The sequence below is a fragment of the Homalodisca vitripennis genome, chromosome X (assembly GCF_021130785.1).
Source record: "Homalodisca vitripennis isolate AUS2020 chromosome X, UT_GWSS_2.1, whole genome shotgun sequence".
NCBI lineage: Eukaryota > Metazoa > Arthropoda > Insecta > Hemiptera > Cicadellidae > Homalodisca > Homalodisca vitripennis.
The window spans coordinates 103,518,547-103,543,296 of record NC_060215.1 but is presented as its reverse complement, the minus strand read 5'-3'; the positions used below and the strand labels follow the sequence as shown (position 1 = coordinate 103,543,296).

General features: G+C 30.1%; 1 protein-coding gene across 1 annotated transcript; it reads right to left on the bottom strand.

Annotated features, from left to right (window-relative positions):
* Positions 1-6,132: 6,132 nt before the first annotated feature.
* LOC124368556 (E3 ubiquitin-protein ligase TRIM39-like) lies at positions 6,133-21,772 on the bottom strand. The gene is made up of 6 exons (XM_046825799.1): positions 21,620-21,772; positions 17,059-17,149; positions 14,152-14,210; positions 10,876-11,068; positions 7,799-7,892; positions 6,133-6,281 (listed from the first exon to the last, which is right to left on the bottom strand). Exons 1-6 carry the CDS (start codon positions 21,620-21,622, stop codon positions 6,236-6,238), a joined length of 486 nt encoding a protein of 161 aa, XP_046681755.1. The 5' UTR covers positions 21,623-21,772; the 3' UTR covers positions 6,133-6,235.
* Between the last annotated feature and the right edge of the window lie 2,978 nt (positions 21,773-24,750).

The window sequence follows — 24,750 nt, the reverse complement described above, 5'->3', positions numbered from 1 at the left end:
TCATAAATAATGTCAATATTGATGATAAAACATAATATTTTGAAATAAAAAACAAAGGGGCTATAAATAGCCGGTTCAAAAATCTTCATCCTGACACTGTTTTCGTTAATGAATCTGTACTTTATACTGAAATAAATAAGGTAGCCCTTGAGGGCCACCTTAAAAATATACACATGATACTATTTTCATCAATGAATCTAGACTTTATACTATTACTAGTTAAAATACGAAATAAGCAGTTAGAGAGCATGTTGATAATGATGATAAATTATCATATTCTGAAATAAATAAGGTGGGTCATTCGATTGCCCTACCTTCTAACTTAAAAAAAAATAGACCTACTATTTTCATTAATGCATCAGGTCTTTATACTGAAAATAAAAATTACTAGTTAAATTCTTTTTCTATGTAAATGGAGTCAGTTGTGAATCTACTCAATAATCAACTTACATTTGATAACAAACATATCTTTACAATAATTGTGGATGATAATAATGAATTTTGGTTCAAAGCAAAAGATATTGCAGAAATATTGGAATTTAAAAATACAAGACAAGCTATCATTGATCATGTGAAAGGAAAATATAGAAAAACATTTACAAACAAAGAGAGTCGCGATTCACGCCTACCTTCAAACTTTCAAGAAAACACTATTTTCATTAATGAACCAGGAATATATTCTTTAATATTAAAATCTAAAATGAAGAAAGCAGAATTATTTCAAGACTAGGTTTTAGAAGAAGTTTTATCCTCCATTAGAAAATTTGGTGAGTACAAACTTGAAAACAAGATTAAATATTTAGAGGACGAAGTTAAACACTTGCAAATTAAAGATGAAATAAAAACAGAAATAATCGCAAAACAAAGTGTAAAAATTGACTTAATTAAACCAGACCTTGTTTGTAAAGATTTTGATAAGAAAAAACACCATGTTATTGTGTTAATTAAGAAGAATCACATATGGGAAAATCCTTATTATGGTATCAGAGCTCAAAAAAGACAAATACTGAAAAGATTGAAAGAACTTGAAATTGATTACCCAGAAATGGAAATTTTACTAAGATTTGGTGATCCAAATAGTATAAATCTTTATAATGAAATGAAAGAATCGTTGAATATTTTATACAACAGAAATCATTTTACTACAAATATGATAGAATTTCGACTGATTTATAAAATATCTAAATTACACGATGAAAATGTTAATAAATTTTACCAAAATCTTGAATTATGATATTTTGTTTGTAAATGTCTTTTAAGATTATAGAATTGTTGAATTTCTCTTCCACATACGCAATGAACTGGTCTAGAAAATATTCCTCTCATACATTCTTTACAATATGCTTGTTTTTCATCCTTACTATAATGGTGATTATGAAATTGTGAAATATCTTTTACATTCTTGCATCTATGACATTCCTTCTTTTCTAAAGTTAATTTATCCATTTTATCGTATAATTCATTTTGATATTTATTATGACAATCTTAGTACAATTATAGTCAAATCCATCTTTGGTTATCTTTTTTTTATAAAATTCTTCAAGACCTTTTATTTCCTTACACATTGAACACTTCTTTTGGGTCTCCATTTATATAGAAAAAATTATAGCTTTGACTTTCTCAATTCATATTCATAGAAATTTCCGGTTATTTCTTCATTATTTAAATCTTTTATGCTATAAGTTACAGGATTTGTGTTATTAATTTGATAAATCACAAAGATTTCTCTTGACCAATTGTTCTTATATTTGTTTTTTACTAGCAATTCTTACATGATCATTAATTTTAAATTTAGTTTTCGTGTGAATTTCAGGTGGAACATACTTGAAAACTGTCTCTAATAACTCTTTTTCTGCATCTTTATCTACGTCTTTAGGCTTCATTTTGATCGTGCTATGAACGGTATTATTATAATTTGCAACTATTTTTTGAAGAATATCAATCCATTTAAAGTTTTTATTAATCTCAAAAATAACTTTCATTCTATCATTTTGAGTTCTGTTATATCTCTCTACAATACTTGATTTCTCTTCGTTTTCAGTAGGCCCTATGATAAATCTTAATGTTGTATTTCCTTAAAACATCATTAAATTCTTTATTTTTGAACTCTAAAGCTTTATCTGTATGAAGTAAATTTGGAGGTTTATGATTGATCTTTATGGCGTCTTTTACTATATCTTCGAAAGCTTTTGAAACATCCTTACCGTTTTTTCTTTTAATCGCTCTTGACCAAGCATATTTTGAGAAAGTATCAATAACATTTAACATATACTTAAATCCATCATTTTGATCCTAATAATCAGACATTATAACTAAATCTGCTGCCCATAAATCATCAATTCCTAATGTTATAATTTTTCTTTTTAAATTTCTTTCGTACGGGTGCATGAATTTCTTTTGCTTCAATCTCTATTTCCTCTTTATTCTTCGATTCTTTCTTAACAATCACTTGTTTTTCATAAGGATTATTTATAAATTTACTCTTATTTGTCTTACATTTTGAACATTTTGCTGCAATTCTATACAATCCGTTTTGAGTTTGAACAATCTTAGAATCTATATTTTTCGTTTTCTTTTTACATTTGTGACAGTGAATTAAATCATCTTCCATTTATATATCAAAGTTTCCGTTTGTTTAATTCATCTAATATATCAGATTTCAATTAATTTTTATATCCATATGGTACTGTATCAATCTTATTTTCTAGAACAATTCTTTTATCATCTTTATCGCTCAGAGCTAACTTGTTTATGGTAACTGTATACAATCGATTATTATAACTTCTAATGCAAGTCATCTCACGGAATTCTTCTTTATCTTCGAATAAACATCTCTTCATATTGTCTATTGTTATTGATTTATATACAACACTTCTCTTAATTCCTTTACACCTTACTGGATTTTTATCTAGATATTTGTATGAGTACATTTTTGATCTCAAACAGCAAAAATTCTTCTAAAACTTCGCTATCCAATTCATCTTTGAATTTTCCTATAATTTTTTTTGTTTTTGCTAGTGAAACATTCATGATCTTTTGGATAATCACTAGTATCAAACTCATCTATATTTTCATTAATAATTTTATAAGGATCTCGTTTCATTTCTAGAAAATAACTATCTGTATCCATGTAACATAGATTCAAATCGGGATCATATTTCTAAAGTTTATCGTAATAAAACTCATACATTAATAATTTTGAAAGGTCAAGAACTAAAAACCCTATGTAGATTGGTTTGTTAAATTTTACTTTCTGTTTGTACATATGACTAGCAATACAATTTTTATCAAATATCTTGAAGTTTTTGAAGTTTGTTTTCTTGGCAAGTTTCATTGAAAATTCTTCATTTCCTAGTCTGATATCACACCTATTTCGCACATTTTCCATACTTTTTCAAAAAACTGAGTTGTTCATCAACTTGTAAAAATCTTTCTCAAAATCACTTGTAGCTTTGGTTCTCATATTTGTATTAAAATCAATATATTCCTTCATAAAAGGTTTTTGATAAAATGCAATAACTCTATTCACATGTTTCAAAATCATTCCTTGTTCTAGATAGAACTTCAAATTTCTAGAATGAACAACATATTCAGTTTTATCTAATAAAGTTGTACACAACTTATTTTTATAATGTTCAGGAGCTGTTTTGAATTGAATTGAATTCATCCTTGACATGTGGGGCAGAATAGATTGTGTCAATACAGTAGATAAACAGGGTGAGTAGCTCTTGGTGTGACAACATTTCTTGGGTTATAATGCAAAGTAAATGTGATACAATGGCGGTTATAAAAAAGTATAACTCCAAAAATTAGGTCTGAAATGAATTATTTTCAGTATTTCTAAAAAACCCGTGTTTTTGTACGTAAATCTGATATTTCTTAGCAACGTATAGACATTTGTGAACAAACTATATCATTTTTAGACTCTCCGTTAAATTTTCAATTTGAAAAAGTTATCGGTTCAATCGGTAAGAAAAGAAAATTAAGCTTCAGGTCGATTCAAATGGCAAAGTTGCTAAGTTTCAGAAAAACTTAAACATCATTGAACCCCATCTTTTTACCCCATCCTGTACACAAAGATGTGTCAAGTGATATTAAAAACTTTGCCATTTAATAGGCTTTAAAATGGTATGCCATATGAGCATAGTTAAGTGTTCGGTTACTTACTTTTATCGGTTTGAATATTAAAAACATGCAAGCTACAAACAGATTAAAACACTTTAATAACAACTGTACTTAATTTTTATGTTTTATAAAACTGCCTCATAAAACAAGGAATTGTAGATTACAAAAAAGTAAAGCAGTTTAAATAATTTGTGGATGCTAGTTACTGATTAATGGTCACATCCTTTATCAATGTTTTAATTCCTTATCTTATCACTTTTACCAGTATTGTACATTCATTCCTTATCTTGTTTTGTAAGACCAGTGTCCACATGAATTACTTCTACCTCCAATAAACTATTTTTCTGCTCAATTTAGTCAAGTGTAGGCTGCCATGGAGTTCTCTACTCGAGAATACGCTGATATGCACTTTATTTACGGGTTTTGTGATGGAAATGCGTGTGCTGCCCAAAGAGAGTATCAAGCTCACTACCCTGATCGCCGACTTCCCAGTCATTCTGTGTTCTCAAGACTCCATCAACGTCTTGTGGAGGGAGGTACAGTTCACAAAAGACCTAACGAAGTAGGACACATTGTTCATGATGTAGGATTAGATAAAGTAGATCTAAATTCAGTTCGGAATGATCCAGAAGTTAGTAGTAGACAACTTGCTAGAGACGTGACGTAGGTGTATCACAATGGAAGGTTTTAGACATTTTGCATAAGCATAAGTTCCACCCATACCATTTTACGCCTGTTCAAGGTCTGAAAGCAACTGATTATGCTCGTAGAGTACAAATCTGTCGTTGGTTGCTAAACAGAGACATAGAGCAGCGTAATTTGTTTTCGAAAAATCCTTTGGACTGATGAGTCATTGTTTACAAGAGTAGGAATTTTCAATTGTCATAATATGCACCACTGAGATCAACAAAACCCACACCGCACAAGGGAACAATCCTTTCAAACGTTTTAGTATTAATGTTTGGTGTTGAGTCTTAGGCGACCAATGGATAGGCCCTCACATATTTGATGGAACTGTAAATGGAACAAATTACTTAGACTTTTTGCAACACTACCTATCTAACTTTGTATCGGTAGGTTACTACCTAACAAAGTCATTTAGGTTTATTTGAATTATAAATTAGACTTCTATTAACAACTCAGACTACTAAGAACTTTTTTGATTGAGTTAATATTTTGCTTAGTGAATTCTGAGAAGTTCTTTATAAAAATGATAAAAAAGTGATTAATACGTTGCCATTGTGAAGTAGGTCAGCTTTTACTTTTCTTGAGTTTTTGTTGAAAATTTAAGTTTCTTGGTGGATTTTAATTCGTGAGTAGACTTACGGTTGTTCCAGTTAAGGTTTGTGGACAAGTCTAGTAATGTTTGTTGAATAATTACCACTTATAACACCACTTTGGGACCCTATTTTCCTAATAAAATTATATTTTATTTGTCATAATAGAATTTTATATTATGTTAGTATACATATGTAATACGCATATGATTTTGTCATGCTACTTATATTTGTGTTTTTTTAGGAAATAAATCATTTATTCATACTTTCACTGGAGGTCACTAAGACTGTAGCCAGTCAGCCGTGTTAGATAAAAAAATTTGAAATAATATTTTAGAAAAGCAATTTTTATTATAATATACCTGTTTTGTGTTTAGCTCCAGTTTACCTTCCTTTTACTACATCTGGTATCTGACGATGCCTAATACTTTCCAGGAATATTGAGTCATGTTCAACTTTAAAGATCCAAAGAATGTGGTGGACGAAGAAGCTCAAAATTAAACTCAGTTGCATCAACCCCTCCTTCCATAGCTAAGTTATGTGTAGAAAACTTGGTGTTTCTAATTAAAAATATGTTATAAGAAAAATCAATGTAAGAAAAGAGTTTATGAGACCAGAGAAAACAGGACAATTGGTAGGTGACTGGTTTAATAAATCTCACAAACTGTTTGTTATCCACTAAACCAAAATGTTTAACTCTAAGATTGTGGGTGGAATAATCAGCATCAAGTTTAACAAGTATAACTAATAGTTTTAATTCTAAAAAATTTTGCACATGAAATTTTGTATGTGGTGGAAATTTACAATTGATATTTTCGGAGGTGGGCCTCCACCTATGGCTCTGGTTGTTCTTGCTCTGATTGATAGCCCGCAGCAGCCCTATTGAACAGAGCATATATAAGAACAATTTAATAAAGAGCTTGATAAGAAATTTCATAATCTTTTGTAGAGATCATCTAAAATTAAACTCAAAATCTAAACAACACCCATGATCAACAAAATAATCACAATCCACATATTCCTAGTTCAATACTATGCAAATGTCTGAAATGATGTTCATAGGATAAATATTGAGAAAGACTGACTTCTTTTAAGTATTTTTCTGTTGCAGGTTATAATCAATTGGGTTTTTATTCTTTTGGTCTTATTTACTGAGTTTTTTATGTGGTGTGTAAATTAACGATGTAATCATTTTTATAACTGAATGTTTAAAATTCAAAATGGACCCATCCCAAAATTTAAGTTTTCAGATATTTAAATGTAAGTTTTCTCTTGTGGTAATCATTACTCTTGTTAGGACCCTTGTATGTGAATCAATTTTTCACTGTTACACTTTTCAATGTTGTATACATGTTTATGAGGTTAATATTAATATTGTTGTCGAAGTTTTTACTGCAAAAAATACATCTTAGTTAAAAAAACACATATTCGAAAATGTGGGTTGGTCTATTTTGGTGATCAAGTGGGCCCATTTTTTATTTTTGTTTTAAAATATTTTAGCAAAGCTCTCTAAATAAAAAAAAACTAACAAACAAAAAAATTACAGGTTGGTCCATTTTGCATTTTATAATACCCGACTTGTATTACAAAATATTACATATGGGTTTATCTATTTTGATGATTTAGTTGATAGGGTTCATCCAGCCTGCTTTAGAAAATAACAGAACTCTTTTATGGACCAATAGTTTTCATCAATATAATAAAAGCTATAGCAGCTAGAAGTTGGTTTATTTCACCATTACATAAATATTTTATTACTTCAAAAGGTGGTGGATAATCGCAAAACTAACAACTGTAATTTTGGGTTGGTCAATTTCCATTTTTACCAATCAGTTATAAGTTCTGTGATTTCATTTCCTCTAATAGCATTATTGAGAAGGTATAAGAATAATTACAAGTACCAAATGTAAATATTTATAGTCTAATTTTATTGTTGTACTGTAAACATGCTGCTTAGGCATTGTTTTACTATTTTTCATGAAAACTGCAGTTATTCAATATATTACTCATTTTTCCATCTACTGCTGATAATTCAGACTTTTTGTTTAGTTCAGACAGACTTCCCAAGGTGTCTGAACAACAGGGGGTCTACTGTAGTCATAGAAAGATCATTTCAAAAATGCTGTATAAAATATCATTTGTGAAATATTTAATATTATCATACGTTAAAGAATTAACTTAAATCCTGTCTATAATCTGTACATGATTAACTCACAACCCAAAAACAAGTGACAGGAGTGATAGACATCAGATCAATACAAAATTAAACATAGTACCTATAACTTGCAAAAGGTGTTGGCTATTTACTTTATTTCCAACTTGAAAAAAGATACAAGATCACTTTGATTACAAGAGATAACCAGCTTATGAGAAATGGTTCAAGAAAAAAAACTTACTGGTTATGAGCTGTCTCATTATCTCTAGCCAAGAGGACAGGAGCCTCTATCTGGCTATTGCTCCTTTCCCTTCTCTCTTCTTGCTCTGCTTCTTCTGTTTCCAAATGAAAGTGATAATTAAGTATACAATACATATAAAAACAATAGTCTGCTAACAAAATTTAGTTATACACTATAGTTAAAACCATTTGTTTGGAACAGGGAACTTTAAGTATGCCTCCTTTAATATAAAGTTACTAAAACAGTATCAGGTAGAGGAAACATTTTTGTCAACTCTACCAACATAGAGCAAAAACCATTTACTCAAATTAAAATACTGACAGTAGTAGTATAAAGTGGTATTTGTTTAAAAAAATCAATAACAGGCAGAAGTTGTAAAGCATAAGAATATTACACAGGCAACTCTATGACTGTAAAACTTAGTAGTAGTGTTTACTATAGTTTTGAAAATAAACAGATGAGTAATATTATGAAGAATGTTGTGATGAATTGTTTCAAAGCTTGACCTTGACTTGCCAGTTCTATTCCAGTTTACTCCAGCAAGAAATATATTCAATCAGGCAGAATGAACAAATAAGTGTAAAGTTTGATATGATAGGGAAATAGAGTAGGGCTAATTGCCACATATAGTTAATAAATCTACATTTCCCAACCAGTTTCTACTTTGCTCTGATTGACCTGGCTATACAATATCTTGATGAGATATCAATTTCATCCAAATTCCTATCAATGTGTGCACCTAGACAGTAATTTGTAAAAAATATCCTTTTGTTTGCTGTTTTTATTGTTTCAATAACAAATGCGATTTGACCATTTTTGTGGCAATCATCGAATTACAAAAACCTGGTTGCGGCAATCAACGGTTATCCGCCTAGTGAAGATAACTTGGTATTGGTAATCAACGGTTATCTGCCTAAGTTTTATGCATCCTGTAATGTAATAATGGTCTATTCATAACTTTTGTATTATTCTACATAATAAATCTCCTGCACATATTGCCCAGATAATAGTCACTAACTAGGGATCATATTGAAGCTTAACTCAGTATCTCATATTTACCCTTTCTTCTTTTCTCTCTTTCTCCCTCTCTTTATCTTCTATGATACTTAATCAATGATTTTAAATTTATTAAAGATGATAGAAACGCAATAGATAACTCGTACCAGCTCATCTATGCTTCATTCCTCACAACTAAGGCATGTATGTTTGATATATATTTTATCTCTACTGCATGTGAAGGATGTGAATCTCCTCCGATTCTATTAAAACGAAGAAGGGCTGGGTGCAATACAAATCAACACACAACACACTGGAAGCTTGGCCACTTTTGAAGGAAGAGTGGAGAGAGGAAAGTGGAAAGAGGAGATAGTGAGTTAAGTTTCAGTATGACCCCTGGCATAAGATTGCCATAAATAATAGATCATTCTGTTGTGTAATGCCAAGTGACTCCCGTACTCACCTCAAAAGGTGCATTGGGAGTGTAATGTTAAACTACATGTATTATTTTATTTAAAATTTGCATGGGATGTATTGCTTTGTATGTATTAAAATGTTTTCCTTGAACAAAAACGTTTCATTTGAACTTAACAGGACGTAGGCTAAAATGTACATAAATGTTATACATAATAACTGAATAAGTCAAAGGAGTTGATTTTTAAATAAAAAAATTTTTTTTCTCTTCCGAGTTGGTAATTATATAAATTATTGTTTGTTCATTGGTAGCATTGTTCATTAATCCCTATTATTAAAGTATTTCAACCTTTTTATAATTGTAATTGATAATATAAAAATTAATTAATCAATAAACTTCTCTTTCCCTCTCTCCCTTTTTATTCCCCCTCTCTCTTTACTCCTCTCCCTTTGTTGTCCAGGATTCGTCTTATAGTTGCTATTTTGACATAGCTGCTTATTTAAAAATGTTTTCACCAACGTGTTAAGTTTGTAATATACATCTACATGATTTATAGTAAAAGATATAACCAAAAACTTTCTTTGAAACTTTTCAGGTATTCAATAATGAAAAATAGAATAAACACTGGGGATAACACCTGTATCTGTATTTTATACTAGTTATGTTGTATAATGTATACATATAAGTTGTTTGAATATTATAAGGATTTCTGATTGGGTTAAGATTTTTACTTCAGAAGCATTTTCTTTTTATATTAACTCTCCTAGAAAAAAACTTCCTTTATCCCTTTTTTTGCTCCAAGCAACTTACACACACACACACACACACACACACACACACACACACACACACACACACACACACACACACACACACACACACACACACACACACACACACACACACACACACACACACACACACACACACACCACACACACACACACACACACACACACACACACACACACACACACACACACACACACACACACACACACACACACACACACACACACACACACACACACACACACACACACACACACACACACACACACACACACACACACACACACACACACACACACACACACACACACACACACACACACACACACACACACACACACACACACACACACACACACACACACACACACACACACACACACACACACACACACACACATATATATTCCCAGGAGAGTTAATACATACTTATATATATATATATATATATATATATATATATATATATATATGCATTCAATTTAACAATTTTTAGTCAGGCTTAAAGAAAGTCAGCTGAAGATAATAATGTGATATTTCTACAATATGTGTGTATGTGTTTTTATTATTCACTGACCCTATGATAAATAAATAAACAATGTTATTCAAGGTAGGTATTTTTACATTCTAAGTAGTTTATATATTTCCCTTCAGCCGTTTTCTGAGGGCTTGATTATGATATACTTCCGAATACTACTTAAAATGCCCTCTATTACTCATGGAATGATAAAAAATAGCTTATATTTTTCTTGTTCTCTAAAAGAATTTTAAAGAGTGGTGCCAAACAATCCTTTCAGTATAAAATTAATATTAACCCAACCAAACATGGATTGCAGCAATACTCCTTATATGAGTGTACTGGGGCATTACTTACGTTTTATAGTCACCAGGCGTCTGAGAGAGCGACAATGGACAGTTGTAACTAACATTGCCATAATGAACGTGGGGTCCCTGGGCTTGTAGCGTAGGCGTGATCTGCAGAGCGGACAAGTAGGCCTATCAAACCTTCCCTGCCACTCTCGAATACATGCGAAGCAAAATACATGTTCGCACTTTAAGGTTATCGGCTGTAACATGATTGAAACCATATTTACAAAATACTGCCGATTTGAAATAAGTAAGCGTACACTACCAAGTTTGATTTCTGAAATTTCAAAGCTCTTTTCAAACCTCTACACTTACAAACATTTAGATAATCCATAAGCATTAATAAGTTCAAAATTTACTGATGTGTACAGTGTGTTAGTACATAAAATGGGGAATTGAATTCAATTTATTCATCCCTACACTGAAATATTTAATCATTCACACATATTATGTGCGGTACTTCAGCCAAGATACTAAATGTAAAAATGTGTATCATATTGTTCCTAGAAAGAAAACAAAAGCAAATTTCTAGTACTAACAACAAATTTGAAGAATAAAAGTGAAAGATATGCAAATATGACAAACATGACATTGGTTGGTTTATGATTTTATGTTGACTTTGAATTTTATATATATATTTGCCAATGACAAAATCAAACAAACCTTTTAGTACATTCTGGATATTAATGAATCACTGTTATAAGATTCAATTCAATAAACAGAGTGAGTGTTTCACACGTAAGTTATTTTAAATTTGTTTCCGTTGCCATTGTTGCATAGGATATTTACATTAGTTGAAGGAATAAAAACAGAGAGAACATGCACTAACATGACTCAACCAGCCATGTGCTCACTGCTATTATTTGAGATAACATGAGAGCACAGTAAGCATGTGACCATTATAGATGAAAAAAAGTATTGCTTTAGGCACACAGTGCAATATTTTTGAACAAGAAAACCACTGATGGAGCAACGTGTCTTTTTTACACATCAGTGTAAACAGTACTGATTATGTATACAAAAATGGATACAATTCCTATACTGAATCAAGGAAATAGGATAATACGGCAGAGACATCGTAAAGCAAGGATAATACGGCAGAGACATCGTAAAGCAAGGACATACACTGTATTGTATCATGTTTCCAGATATTCACACTTTTAAAAAACAAATAACGAGGAATAAAGATGTACACAGCTGTGTGGCCTGAAATAAAACAGGCATTTGTGTCCTTTTCAAGAGTTGACTAATCAAAAATATTATTGATGTGACAGTTGTACTTCTGTCACGCAAAACTTTTCTAGAATTGTGTTGCAATTTTTTATAAACACTGAAATTATAACAACCTCAAATATGCCACATCCGTTTCAACATTAGCGTATTATAGCAAAGCCATTGATAACAGCTTATATCTTTAATAGGCACTAAATAACAGTGTAGTAAATCTCCAGGTGTTGGATACAGAAATAAAAATCTTATTACCATGTAACCTCAGTTGAAACAGACAGCGATGTCATAAAAAAGAATAACATGACATCCTCAACATCTCTATCATCATCCTATCACAGTGTGAAAACCCTATAATATTTAAATAGAGCACAACAATAGCTATCAATTGGTTTTTACTGTAAAGTGAAAACTCTTGGTCTATATACAACATTCAAAGACAAGACTTTTTTGCCTTTTAAAACCACATTGTACATGGTAAAAAAGGGTATATCTCATACTTTAAAACTACTATAATAAATAAAAATATAAAGAATAATAATGAAAATAATGCATACATTTTCTAAAATATGGGTTTCTTAGTGTCCGTTAAAATTTTGTTTTTACATTTTTTTTATTACACTGTCAAGTGATTAACAATTTTGTATTTCAGCCACATTCATAACATGATCATCTCAATGTGGTATTTATATTATGAAAATGTAATTTTGTGTTTACATATTACGTAATTTATATTTGTGTAACTGAAGTGACATTACATATGGGCAACCAAAAGCTAACCATACAAGTTCTTAACCCATTTATATACATTCAATGACCATTTAGCACTTAGGTATTCCTATGGTATATTACTGTGACACTTCACCAAATTACACTTTAAATGTTTTAATTAATCATGAATAGGAACAATATATTCTAGGCCTAGATAAAATGTATAAATTTTATACAAGGTTTTATTGGAACTTTTTTTCTGCTTGTAATCTGTACTGCTGAAATTGTAAACAAATTTCTTAGAGGAGGAGAGTATTTTGGGGGGAAAATAGATCTGTAAGCTTTAACTTTGTTCAATAAATACATATATATATATATATATATATATATATATATATAGATTCTGACAACTTTTATCACTACCTTCTAATAAAAATATATTCATATTGTACTAATCCTGCTAAAAATTACCGCCAAAAGATTATACATGTTATAAGTGCACAAATTTAGTGGACAATTTATACATAACCAAATGCATCAAACGATAAATTAATAAAATCTATTTCAGTTGACTTTATTCTAAAAATAGTAAAGCATTTACTTAATTTTCTTCTTCTATGGAGGTAAGGTTAATTTATTGTATAAGCATGATGACTAGAATTTAATGATTCAAAAAAGCACACAAAATTACTACTGAATTAAATATTTAAAGAAGAGATGCATTTATAATCTACTCTGCTTAAACTCTTTAAATTATTTTGTAAGAGAAATAGTAAAACTTTATTTTTTAAAGTTTGTTTATAAACAGTATTTTGACTCTGTGTGTGTGTGTGTGTGTGTGTGTGTGTGTGTGTGTGTGTGTTTGTATACATACATTTGTACAAGTAATGTACACTATTTTTTATTATTTTGGTTACTATTGGACTTTTATAACAAATATTTGACAATTTAAAAGTTACACAACAAAAAAAAACAATAAAAAGGAGGCTGCCAAAACATAATTTACTTTTTTATTACTTAATATTTTAACAATGAATAAGTGTAAGCCTACACTTTTATTTTGAGTGAATAACATCACACAATATCGCAAAGTATAAGGCATGTTAATAATACTTTAGAACAAAACTAAGTAAAAATTATATTTATTAAGCTAAAAATATCAATTAAATTGAAAAAAAATTAGTATAAAACTCAGAACTGCGAAACAGGATCTACTTATACAATTTAATGCAGATGTTGTTACTTAACTTTCTAAAAAGAGCAAGACCTGATGCAACAAAGCAGGGCAATATGTTACAACTATAATAAACTTGTGTGTGGATTATTCACTGTGTCAATTACTCACCTCAGAATAAAAGTCCTGGCATATGGTGCAGGTAAGCTCACTCTCAAAATTATTTACAGCTGTAAAAATATATTTTAGATATAGTCATGAAACACTTAAGCATATAAATGGAAAATTTAGTTAAATTTAAACATTTCTTTCAGTTATAGGGTTAGAAAAGCTGTGAAAGAAAACTTTGACATTCAAAAAGAAAACAAATCATATGATATGTCACAAGGTCACATACATATAATATGTAATACTACTTAACTCAACACATGACAATACTAATCCTGACACTTATTATTACATGGTACATGGTTATTTTTTGGGAGCATAGAAAAATTGGTTTTCATTAGGGTTTAAGTTTGAAACTTAAAGCTACCCTCTTCTACTCACCCTTTGAAAAGGGGGGTGATATATTTTTGCCCTCAACAAAATCCAAAAAAGTAATTTTATAAGTATAGTGAAGGTTGTACATTGATATCTCAATCCGTTTGGAAAATGACCAGGCGTATCAGGACTTAATTTACAACCTGTATAATTGCTCTGAGTGAAACAAATGTAACAGATGATGAAATAAAGTGTGTAAAATTGCAAGAGTATAATATTGTTAGCTATTACTGTCGGTAATCCACAAGTAGAGGTGTAGTGATTATACTCATTTCAGAAAATTTAAAAGCAAAACAACTAACGGGCAAATATATTGAGGAGTTAATAACAGAAAATGACTTTGAATGATGTGATGTACAAATTACTACTTATTATAATTTATATATTTTATAATATATACCACTCTTACATTTGTGTTGGCATGAATCTATCATTCACTTATCAAACAAAATGATGATCTTTTTTGAAAATGTTGATAGTTTATTAGGGACTTTACATAATATCTCTCACAAGTTATAGTAATAGGGTTGATTAACAAACTCTCCGACCATGACTTACAATTATTATAAATTAAAAGACTTCCAATTAGTAAAAAAAGATACCTACCAGAAAAAGAAAACATTATTACTTTTCATTTTTTTTATCTAAAGAGTCATGGCTAAATTTATACAATGCTAATATTGATGGAAAATAGAAAGTATTTCATGAAACTTTAAAATACTATTCTAATACATGATTTCCCAAATACAAAACTAAAATGGTAAAACATGAAAACTTGAGTTGGACAACAAACAATAGAAGACAAATTAAATCACATATTATAGAGTGAAGTAAGTCTTTTAGAATTAATAAAGGTAACCTTCTACTCATAAACAGGATTAGTTTCTTCTGGAGTTTTCCTTATTCATGACAATGCCCATCCTCACAGTGCTGCTCTTACAAAAGGGCTTATTGAGTTATTTCAATGGGACATTTTTTAACCATCCTAGTGTTAACCTAGCAACAAGAGACTCTCACCCATTCCCTGGATTGGAAAAGAGGCTAGGAGGGCACAACCTCTGATCAGACAATGCACTCCAAAACGCTATGGAAACACTTCTCAAGTCACTGTCAGCACTACATTCTATGAAGAGGGTATTGAGTAGGTTGTATCCTGGTTTTACAAATGTCAAAATTTAAATGGTGATTAGCCTATGTTGAAAAGTAACCATATATGTATGTAACTTTTGATGATAAATTAATTTAATTATGCTCATTAGTTATATTTTTATAACACACTGTAGGATCTACAAACGGCCCTTTTAGATTTTGGATTAAAATTACTCTATAAAATAGTATTAAACCACAAAGTTTATATATAGTCATACCATATTTATAGACAATAGTTAAAATTTTGTAGCATTATTATGGAATTATTGATTTACTACAACACACGTCCATTTTTTGTAAAGAAGGTAAATGCAATAAAATCTTCTATCATTTAATATGTTATAGAAAATGGGATTACTATTTCAAAATGTTTTTCCATTTAACTCTACCAACAATATTGGGAAAAGGGACAAAACCAAAAATATTTTAAAATAAAGGAAAACAACAGATAGAAATATTTTTGCTGAAGTCGCATTTACTAACAAAGAAACAAAAAATTTGGTTCTTTTATATTGTTACAATATAGTTGCTTGTAAGAGCAAATACTTTAAAATCTTTTTTGTAAATGCTTACAGTCAAAACTTCTGGCTGGCGGCCACAACAACTGCCATGAGTGCAGCATTAATTTGAAGCAAAAGTAAACAAGGAAAACGTAGTAAAAAAATAACTCAAAGCTTATTTACCTTATTTTTTATAAGTATTATAAAATATATAAATTATAATAAGTATAAAAAGTAGAAACCCAAACATAGCTATTATTAATTACATTATTTATAATTTCATACATTTTAAAAATTACATTATTTTATAATGTACTAACTCATCAAGCCCAAGATTATCCTTCAAAAAGTAAAACTTCAAATTATTACAAATCAATTATTGTAAAATTTCTATTTAATATAAACAGAATTTAATCAGACTTAGTTAAGTATGGCTAGCAGAAAATGATGAATGGTGTATCAACTAATTTGGAATTGAATGATGCTTTTTAATTACTGGTTTTATACTTATTACTGAAATAAATTAAAAGGATAGTAATCAGATTACAGAGGCCTAGAATTCTTATAAAGAAGCAAAACTACATTAGACATGGTTTAGTATACAGAATAGCTTTATAGTCAGTTGGTGGTGAATAATGAAGAAACACATCAGTAAGGAAGACATCACACAGACTCCATGGATTCAATTTTCAGCTCCATTACTGTTTTGTGCAATACTTAATCATTCCAATAAAAAATAAACAATCAATATTTTTAACCTTGAAGAGGAATGGATAAACAAGTCATATGTACACTTGTTAACAAAAAATTATAAATACTCACTTTCATAATAATATACTTATGAAATACTAAGTGAAATAATTTTTCAATTTTTTACCGATTTTACCTTTTTTGAGCTGTTCTGCTGACTGACTATTTGGTTGGATGGCCTCCATACACTTCCTAATGTTTGTCGCGATGTTGAAAGGAATATCTGCCTGCAAAATATGACATTCACAAGTAAATTGCAAATTCAAGTACTTGATCTTAAGAAGATCACTGATATTAAGTACAATTTTGTTTTAAATTTACATTTATAGTAATCTAGCATGTATTTTTATTAATAATGTACATCATATATTTCCTTTCTATTTCTATTACTTAGGATAGACATATAACTTAAAATAAGTAGGCTCTCCTTTGTAAACTTTGTATATCATATTATTGTTGACATTCAGCCATTTTCAAACATGCACCTCTGAATTTATGTGTATTTAACTAAAACAAAATTCTATAGTAACATTAACAAAATATTGAAAAAAACCGTTAAGTTTAAATCACAAATCAAGACCAACACTAAATCTTGATTCGATCTTGACTCTCGGCTAAAAATTACAGATATCAGGGTTTGAACATTAACCACAAACTAACTCATAAAGCTACAATAACAGGAGCTATATTAATATGTAGCTTGTTTATTTCTGTATTTCTACATTGCAAACTATTTACTAAGTATAACTTTCAGTTTTTATGCTGATAACAACGAAAAGATACAGGTTTTTGGCGATTTTCAATCAAGTTCCAACTTTGCCCAGTACAGTTACTGTTACAGATACTTTTACCATACAGATCCTTTACACGCTTAATGCCATTCTTGTTACAAAGTACTTAGATTAGTTTAGCAGTAGCAGTAATTGGAACATGTGTCTGTACCATTTTTTGAGCACACTGTTACGTATGAGCATACATCAGTATGAGTCTATTTTGTATTCGGTTACTGAAGTACCAGGTACAGGTAGAAACCAGTAGAAATAACAAGAACTAACCTCACTCTCATGGTTGCTTTGTGACGGTGAAATTAAAAGATTTAGGGTTTTGAAAAAAATAAATAATTATACGTGCAGTGCTGTGTATTTCGTAAATTAAATACTTATAAGGTTTGAATTTATGTTGTGATTAGCTTAAAAGTTCTAAATCAATATTGTTTTTAGTCTAAAATGTGCTATTAGACGATCGAGTACTTTAAAATAAAATGCTCTTGGGTTGGGTCGGGGCAGGTGACATTCGTCCCCCCCTTCCCCTTGGAGCACTCATGCATGGCAACATCTCGCGATTTGTTGGGATTTTTCTAAGGTGAAACAAATTCAAGAAACTTAAATTATTTATCTATGTAGTTTTTTAAACATATTTAATAAGATTTCAAAAATAAAAAGAAGACGTACAAATGTGAACTATCTGTGGGTCATTAATGGCCCATGATGGGATTTACTGATGTTAGCCCTGGGCCATGAGTAGCCTAGGACTTCACAGATAGCAATCAAACTGTATAGAAAAAGTATATTTTATTTAGATATTTGAGTTATGGACATCACACATCGATTAGATAAGGATTTATAATTTACCTTATTTACGGTACTCTTTTACCCTATTACTGACACAGAATATTCTTTCATAAGATTTCTAGATTACTAGACTATGAACACAAATTACTTTTTTAGAAATGTCAAGTAAAGCTAAGTTGGTAACTGCGAAAATAAAAGAACAATGCGGATAGTTTGGCTTGAATATCTTGAGAAGGACTGAATATACAGGAGAGTCATCAGAGATAATGAAATACAATCTCTTCTAAGTTAAAAAGGAAGAAAAAATCAGACTTCATTTACTTAAAAAAGCAAACTGGTCCAGCAACAGTGACAGATACATCCCAAGAACGAATCTAAGAAGGAAGCTTCTTAAAAACAATTAATATATTACAATTTTGTGTCTGGAGTTAGTAAAAATATTTTAAAAGTAAAACTATGGGATTGAGACTAATATGATGTACAACCCGTGAATGAATTTAATAATAATGACTAGATTAGCCAGCAAGCACATATGAAAAGAGATGTTTTACTGATGTTTTAGGGATTGAAGAGTGTTATAATCAGTTCAAAGATACATTTCCAGGTAATAAAATTACAAAATAAAATCTGTAAAGTTTGTACCCAAAAAACAATCGTTAATAAAATGCCACACTGGGCATGTTTGTATAAAAAATGCAAATTTTTCATTTCTAGTTGAGGTCATAATAAAATCAGATCCAGCTTTCCCTAAACACACAATGAGCTTGGGTAAAGTACAAATTCTTTAAAATGTATATGTAGGCTAATTACTGTGAAAATGTGTTAGTGAACTTGGCCTTGTAGCCAAAACTGGAACAAAAAATCAATTAACATATGAATATGTTTGTACATACTCTTCTGACAGTGACTCACAAGACAATGTAATGTAGAATAAAACAAGGTTTTCCAAAGTAAATTAATTCAAACTGGAAGCTACACCTTAGTACGTTTGTCAAAACGAAATGGGTATCGGTATTTGGCAGCTGTCAAAGCCAATTCAAGTTATAGGAATAAATTAAATTATTATTTTTAAATTATATGCAAAAGGACTTTTTCAAACTGAGGGGAAAAGATTAATGGATTAGGCCACTAAAATGCATTTCAGAAATCCCTGAAGAGTCTGATTTTAAAATTATTAATAATTCATGACTTTTTATGAGAGGTTTGTAGCCTTAGGTTTAAGTAACTTTTGTAAATAGTTTAGTAATAAATATATATTTATATTTATTTATTTATATATAACTGCATATATATATATTTTTTTATCAGTTACCTGAGGCTCCACTCGCAATTTCCTGTTGATAAACCAGAAAATATAATCGATAGTCACTTAAAGTTATTCCAATCTCCTGATCCATTTTAGATTTAAGTTTAGAACAGGGTTTTAGGATCCTGAAGTCGTAAAGTGAAACAGTATTTATAAGCTTCGTATTTCCCTCCAACATACCATAATAATTTATTAAAGTTCTCCGATGATTTCAATAACAATAACAGTTTGCCTCTTTTTCTCAATGATGAAAGTGTATCATACATCTAAAAAGTTGCTTCGGTCAATGTAAGTCTGTTCCGGTTGTTTAAATTCACTCTCGGTCTAATCTATTTACGGTTCTACAATTGAATTATGCTGTTGCACTAACAAAAAAATGGTCTCATATGTTGGTTTCGGAAATCAACTTATATTAATTTTTGGCACTTAAGTGATTTTGATATTTTCACCGATTAATAAATATGTATAAGGGTATATACTTCTAGTATAAGGGCAAGCGTGTGTTATCCCCATTTGCTTTTCTTCAACTACAGTAAAAATGCCATTCATAATGTCAAAGGAGCTAACCAGATTTGATTACCTTATGTGCAAACATTCACAGCTTTATACAATAAGGTAGTTTTTATAACAGCGTATAAATAGCATTTCCATGGCATTAGATGGTTTATTGATCATTGGCGCAATCAAAATTTAAAATTAGACGATAACTTTGTATTTGCAATCTGCATTACACTACTGATAAGGCAGTTTACAATAACAAAATATTTTCTAAAATTTTAATGTAAACAAATTTTTCTGCCTTTTTAATGAACTTCAGCTGAAAGTGTTGACAGCTGTGAAGTATCAGTTCACTTTGTATAATGTGTCATGGCGCAGTCTGTTGGATCCAATATAAAACACTCCAAAATCAACAACAGCTTATAAATAAAAGTTGACTAAATAAACAATTATTAAACCGAATTGTAAATCTAATTCATTATCGAATTCACCTTAAGACACAACAAATTTCATTAAAATCGGTCCAGCCGTTAAGGAGGAATTCAGTAACAAACATACGCACGCGAGCAATATATGTATATAAATATATATATAATATGTTTGTGTTTGTGTGTGTGTGTGTTTTGATATATTTGGTATTCTCTTGAGAATATGTGTAGTAGCTGTCTTATCGATAACAAAAGAAATGTTGCAATATTCTGTAAATCAATATTCAAAACTTCTACAATAAAGTAGTTAATAATTGGTAAAGTTTTTTGCAAACATTCATAAAATTATATAACAATTAATTTTTTTCTGAAAATATACAAAACATTCAAGTTAATCAAATTTAAAAAATAAGAACACTTATTAGAAATACAGACACCTTAGGCCAAGCTGGCTTGTTTCAGAAAGTAAGCTTACTCGATGTAGAGCAGCAGTTTATTTGTGTTTAAATACATGTCTTGTACTTGTACAGTACTTTGTACAGTAGTTTAACGTGTTGAATGTGATAGATGTCTAATGTCAAGCTTGTTAGAGTTCTTAAGTTTTTGGATCAAGTTGACACTTGTTAAAAGGGCATAATCTATGTAAATCTAGCTCTAGGCCTAAGCACTATATTAGGTTAGGTTATGTCAAAGTTTATAAATTCGCCCTGGTTAAAGAATATATACATCAAGATACACAAATATTATTCTTTTAATTAATAAGGTGAATATATTTTCATTTATTTTTATAATACAGTATTCATAAAAGTTTTGTCTGCCAAGAAAGTTTTTGCTTAAAACTGTAATGGATATCACTATATATACCCAAATAAAACTAATCGTCATTAAACTTACCATATCTTAATGTATTTCTTAAAATAACACTTTAATTACAGAATTTTAAAAATTAAATAAATTTGAATTGTTAAAACTTCACGAATTTTAAGCAGACGGGTGAAAATTTGTAAAAATACATCAAAGAAGAGAAAAAGAGAAATAGAGCAATGGTAGTTGTATATTCTTCGTCCTATTAATTATTATTAAATTTTGTTGTGCATTGTAGTAGGACATGTAGCCTAGCTTAACATTCGTTAACTGCATGGCCTTTGTAACCTATGACAAACAGTCAATTCATGAGTAATATTTTTGTTGCAAGTGTAAGGCAATGATAATTTGTAATTAAGCTATGACCTCGAGTATAGGCCTTAGCTTGTTTATTTCTCTGCTTAGACATATAAATTAAATTATAACCTTCTACCAAACTTCGAAAATTCATATCAATTCGGAAAGATAAGATCCAATTAAGACCAAATTGTTCAACCAGTACAAAAATATAAGCATAAGTGTACTGTTTTTAGTATCTAATTATAAAATTGCTGCTCGTATATGGAAAAGGTTGTTGTAAAATTGCGATCTTTTAGGTAGGTAATACATTTGCCATTCATCACGTTAAAATGGAATTCTTTAAAGAAATTTCATAGGCGTGTAATTTTTAAACCGCTTTTATACTCCCATATTCAAATTCGTAGAATCAAATGTTTGCTAGTAACCGTAATTTTAAAATAAGATCATGTGGATGGCTCATCAAACCTAATACAATCTTTAAAAAATAATTTATACTGCAACAAAATATGATAATTTCAATCACGATTAGTGTTATTTGGTCATATATAGTGATATCCAAAGCAATTCAAACCAACTGACATAGTATTTAAAACCACGATATAAGGTGAAAGTTCTTGGTGGACAAAACTAATATCTTTACTGTAATATAAAACTAAAGGAACACGTTTTTACCTTAATTATAATAATAAGATTAGTGTATCTTGATGTATATATTCTTTAACAATAAATGTAAATTTTTACATAACTTAACCTAATATAGTGCTTAGGCCTAGAGCTAGATTTATATAAACTATGCCCTTTTAACCTTTTTTGTACGAGGTTTTTCGTCACAGTTAACGTGTAAAATAACATCCAAAAATATATTCTATTCAGACTATTCGAATAAATGTATCACTTAAGATAGCATAGCACTATTTATTCTTTAAATTTCCACAATATTTTGAGAACAATTTAATTTTCCAATAACTAATCAATAATCAGTCATCGGTATCCCTTTAATACCTAACCAAATACCAACCGATCAATCATCGATCGATGTTAGTGATAAATAATCAGTATGAATCTGCTATCATAAATTGGCATTACCAGATGGGATCGGTAACTCAAACCATTCATATATATATATATATATATATATATATATATATATATATAATATATATATATATATATATGTGTGTGTGTGTGTGTGTGTGTGTGTATATATAAATTCATTGGTAGTGTATGTGACAAATGACTGATAGCATTATTTGTACCATATTGTACAAAATGACGCATTTCATATATGTAGGGTAAGGTAAGGTTATTTCGCAGTATATTTAACTTCGCATTAATTTCTGTTTCTCTTATTACAGACTTGCCTGTAAAGTTATTAGTTCATGCATTTGCCTCTAGGTAGCGGAAGATGTCTACTTTTGAAGAAACACATGTTTCGTCGGTTGTGCTTTCTAGTTCATGTTGTAAACAAAGTTAAAGGTTATTTCTGACAATTCTTTTAGAGTGTTGTGCTGTTTGGTACGAGTATATAGTTGTTTGGTGGATTTAGTTTATATAATACGTGTGTGTGTGTGTGTGTGTGTGTGTGTGTGTGTGTGTGTGTGGTAGAAGTTCTGGTGTGGGACATGTTGTTCATGAAACACAGTTTCATTTAATAGTAGTTTGATAATTCTATCCTTAAAAATAAATAAGCCATAACCTTAGAAACTAGGATGTTTTTGTTAGCAAAGTCACTATAATTTTACACGTTCCTGTTACTGTATAGTTAATTTATTTTTTCCTAAGAAAGTTTGTTGCTATTTTGCCTGATAAAATCGATATACATACGCATAAGTAATGTTATATGATGATGCATATTTTAAAAATCAAATGTAGGCTATTGCGAAATTACCTTACCTTTTTCTTACGCTTTATTTTTCACTGCGAATTACCTAACCTGATTAATACTGTATTTCGTGAACATCATTATTCATATTATTTCAGTTTACTCTTGATTGAAAATTAAAAAAAGGTTAAACCTAAAGACAAAGAGTTAAGCAAACGCAAGACTTATAGAAATTATGAAATATCTGATGTAGTAAGTGCGGCGAAGAAAGTGAAGGCAGGTGAAGTAACCCTGTAAAAAGCAAGCAAGGACTCTGGGGTTCCTTATAATACATTAAAAGACTTTTTAGCCAAAAATGACGACTTAGATCATGCTCATGTTCTCAAAATGGGCAGACCATTCGCCTTGCCCTCAGATATTGAGTTGCGTGTTTTTAACTTAATTGTTGAATGCAGGAATTGGGTTTTGGCCTTACAGTGCTTCAAATTAGAAAACTGGCTTTTGACCTTTCAGACAAAATAGGCAGGTCACACTTTTTAACACAGAGAAAAAGACGGCCAGCAAATGGTGGTGATCAAAATTTAAAGAACGCTGTGTCTTCGGACACCCGAAAACTTATCAAGGTACAGTGCAAGCATGGCAAATCCAGTGATGGTGCAAGATTATTTTCAAAAATTAGACAAACTTCTGTCTCAACTGGGAATAAAAAACCAGCCAAATAGGATCTGGAATGTAGATGAAACAGGACTCACATATGTTGTAAAACCGAATAAAATGGTGTGTCAAGTTGGGAAAAAAATATGTTTATAAAAGAACATACGCAGAACGGGGACAGCTTCAAACAGTATTGTGTTGTGTTTGCGCTGATGGAAGTTTCATCCCACCAATGGTGATTTTTAAAGGGATAAGATGGAGTGACCAACTCAAAGAAAACAATCTTCCTACCTCACTTATTAGGCTATCCCCAAAAGGTTGGATAAATTCAGAACTTTTCCTAGAATGGTTTAAATTGGTACTATCTGTCCAGCAAGGCCTGTTC

Coding starts and splice junctions, on each gene's coding strand:
- LOC124368556 (XM_046825799.1), bottom strand. Junction 11,069..14,151: donor GCCAGGACTTTTATTCTGAG/GTGAGTAATTGA, acceptor ATCATGTTACAG/CCGATAACCTTAAAGTGCGA. Junction 7,893..10,875: donor ACGCCTGGTGACTATAAAAC/GTAAGTAATGCC, acceptor ATTTGGAAACAG/AAGAAGCAGAGCAAGAAGAG.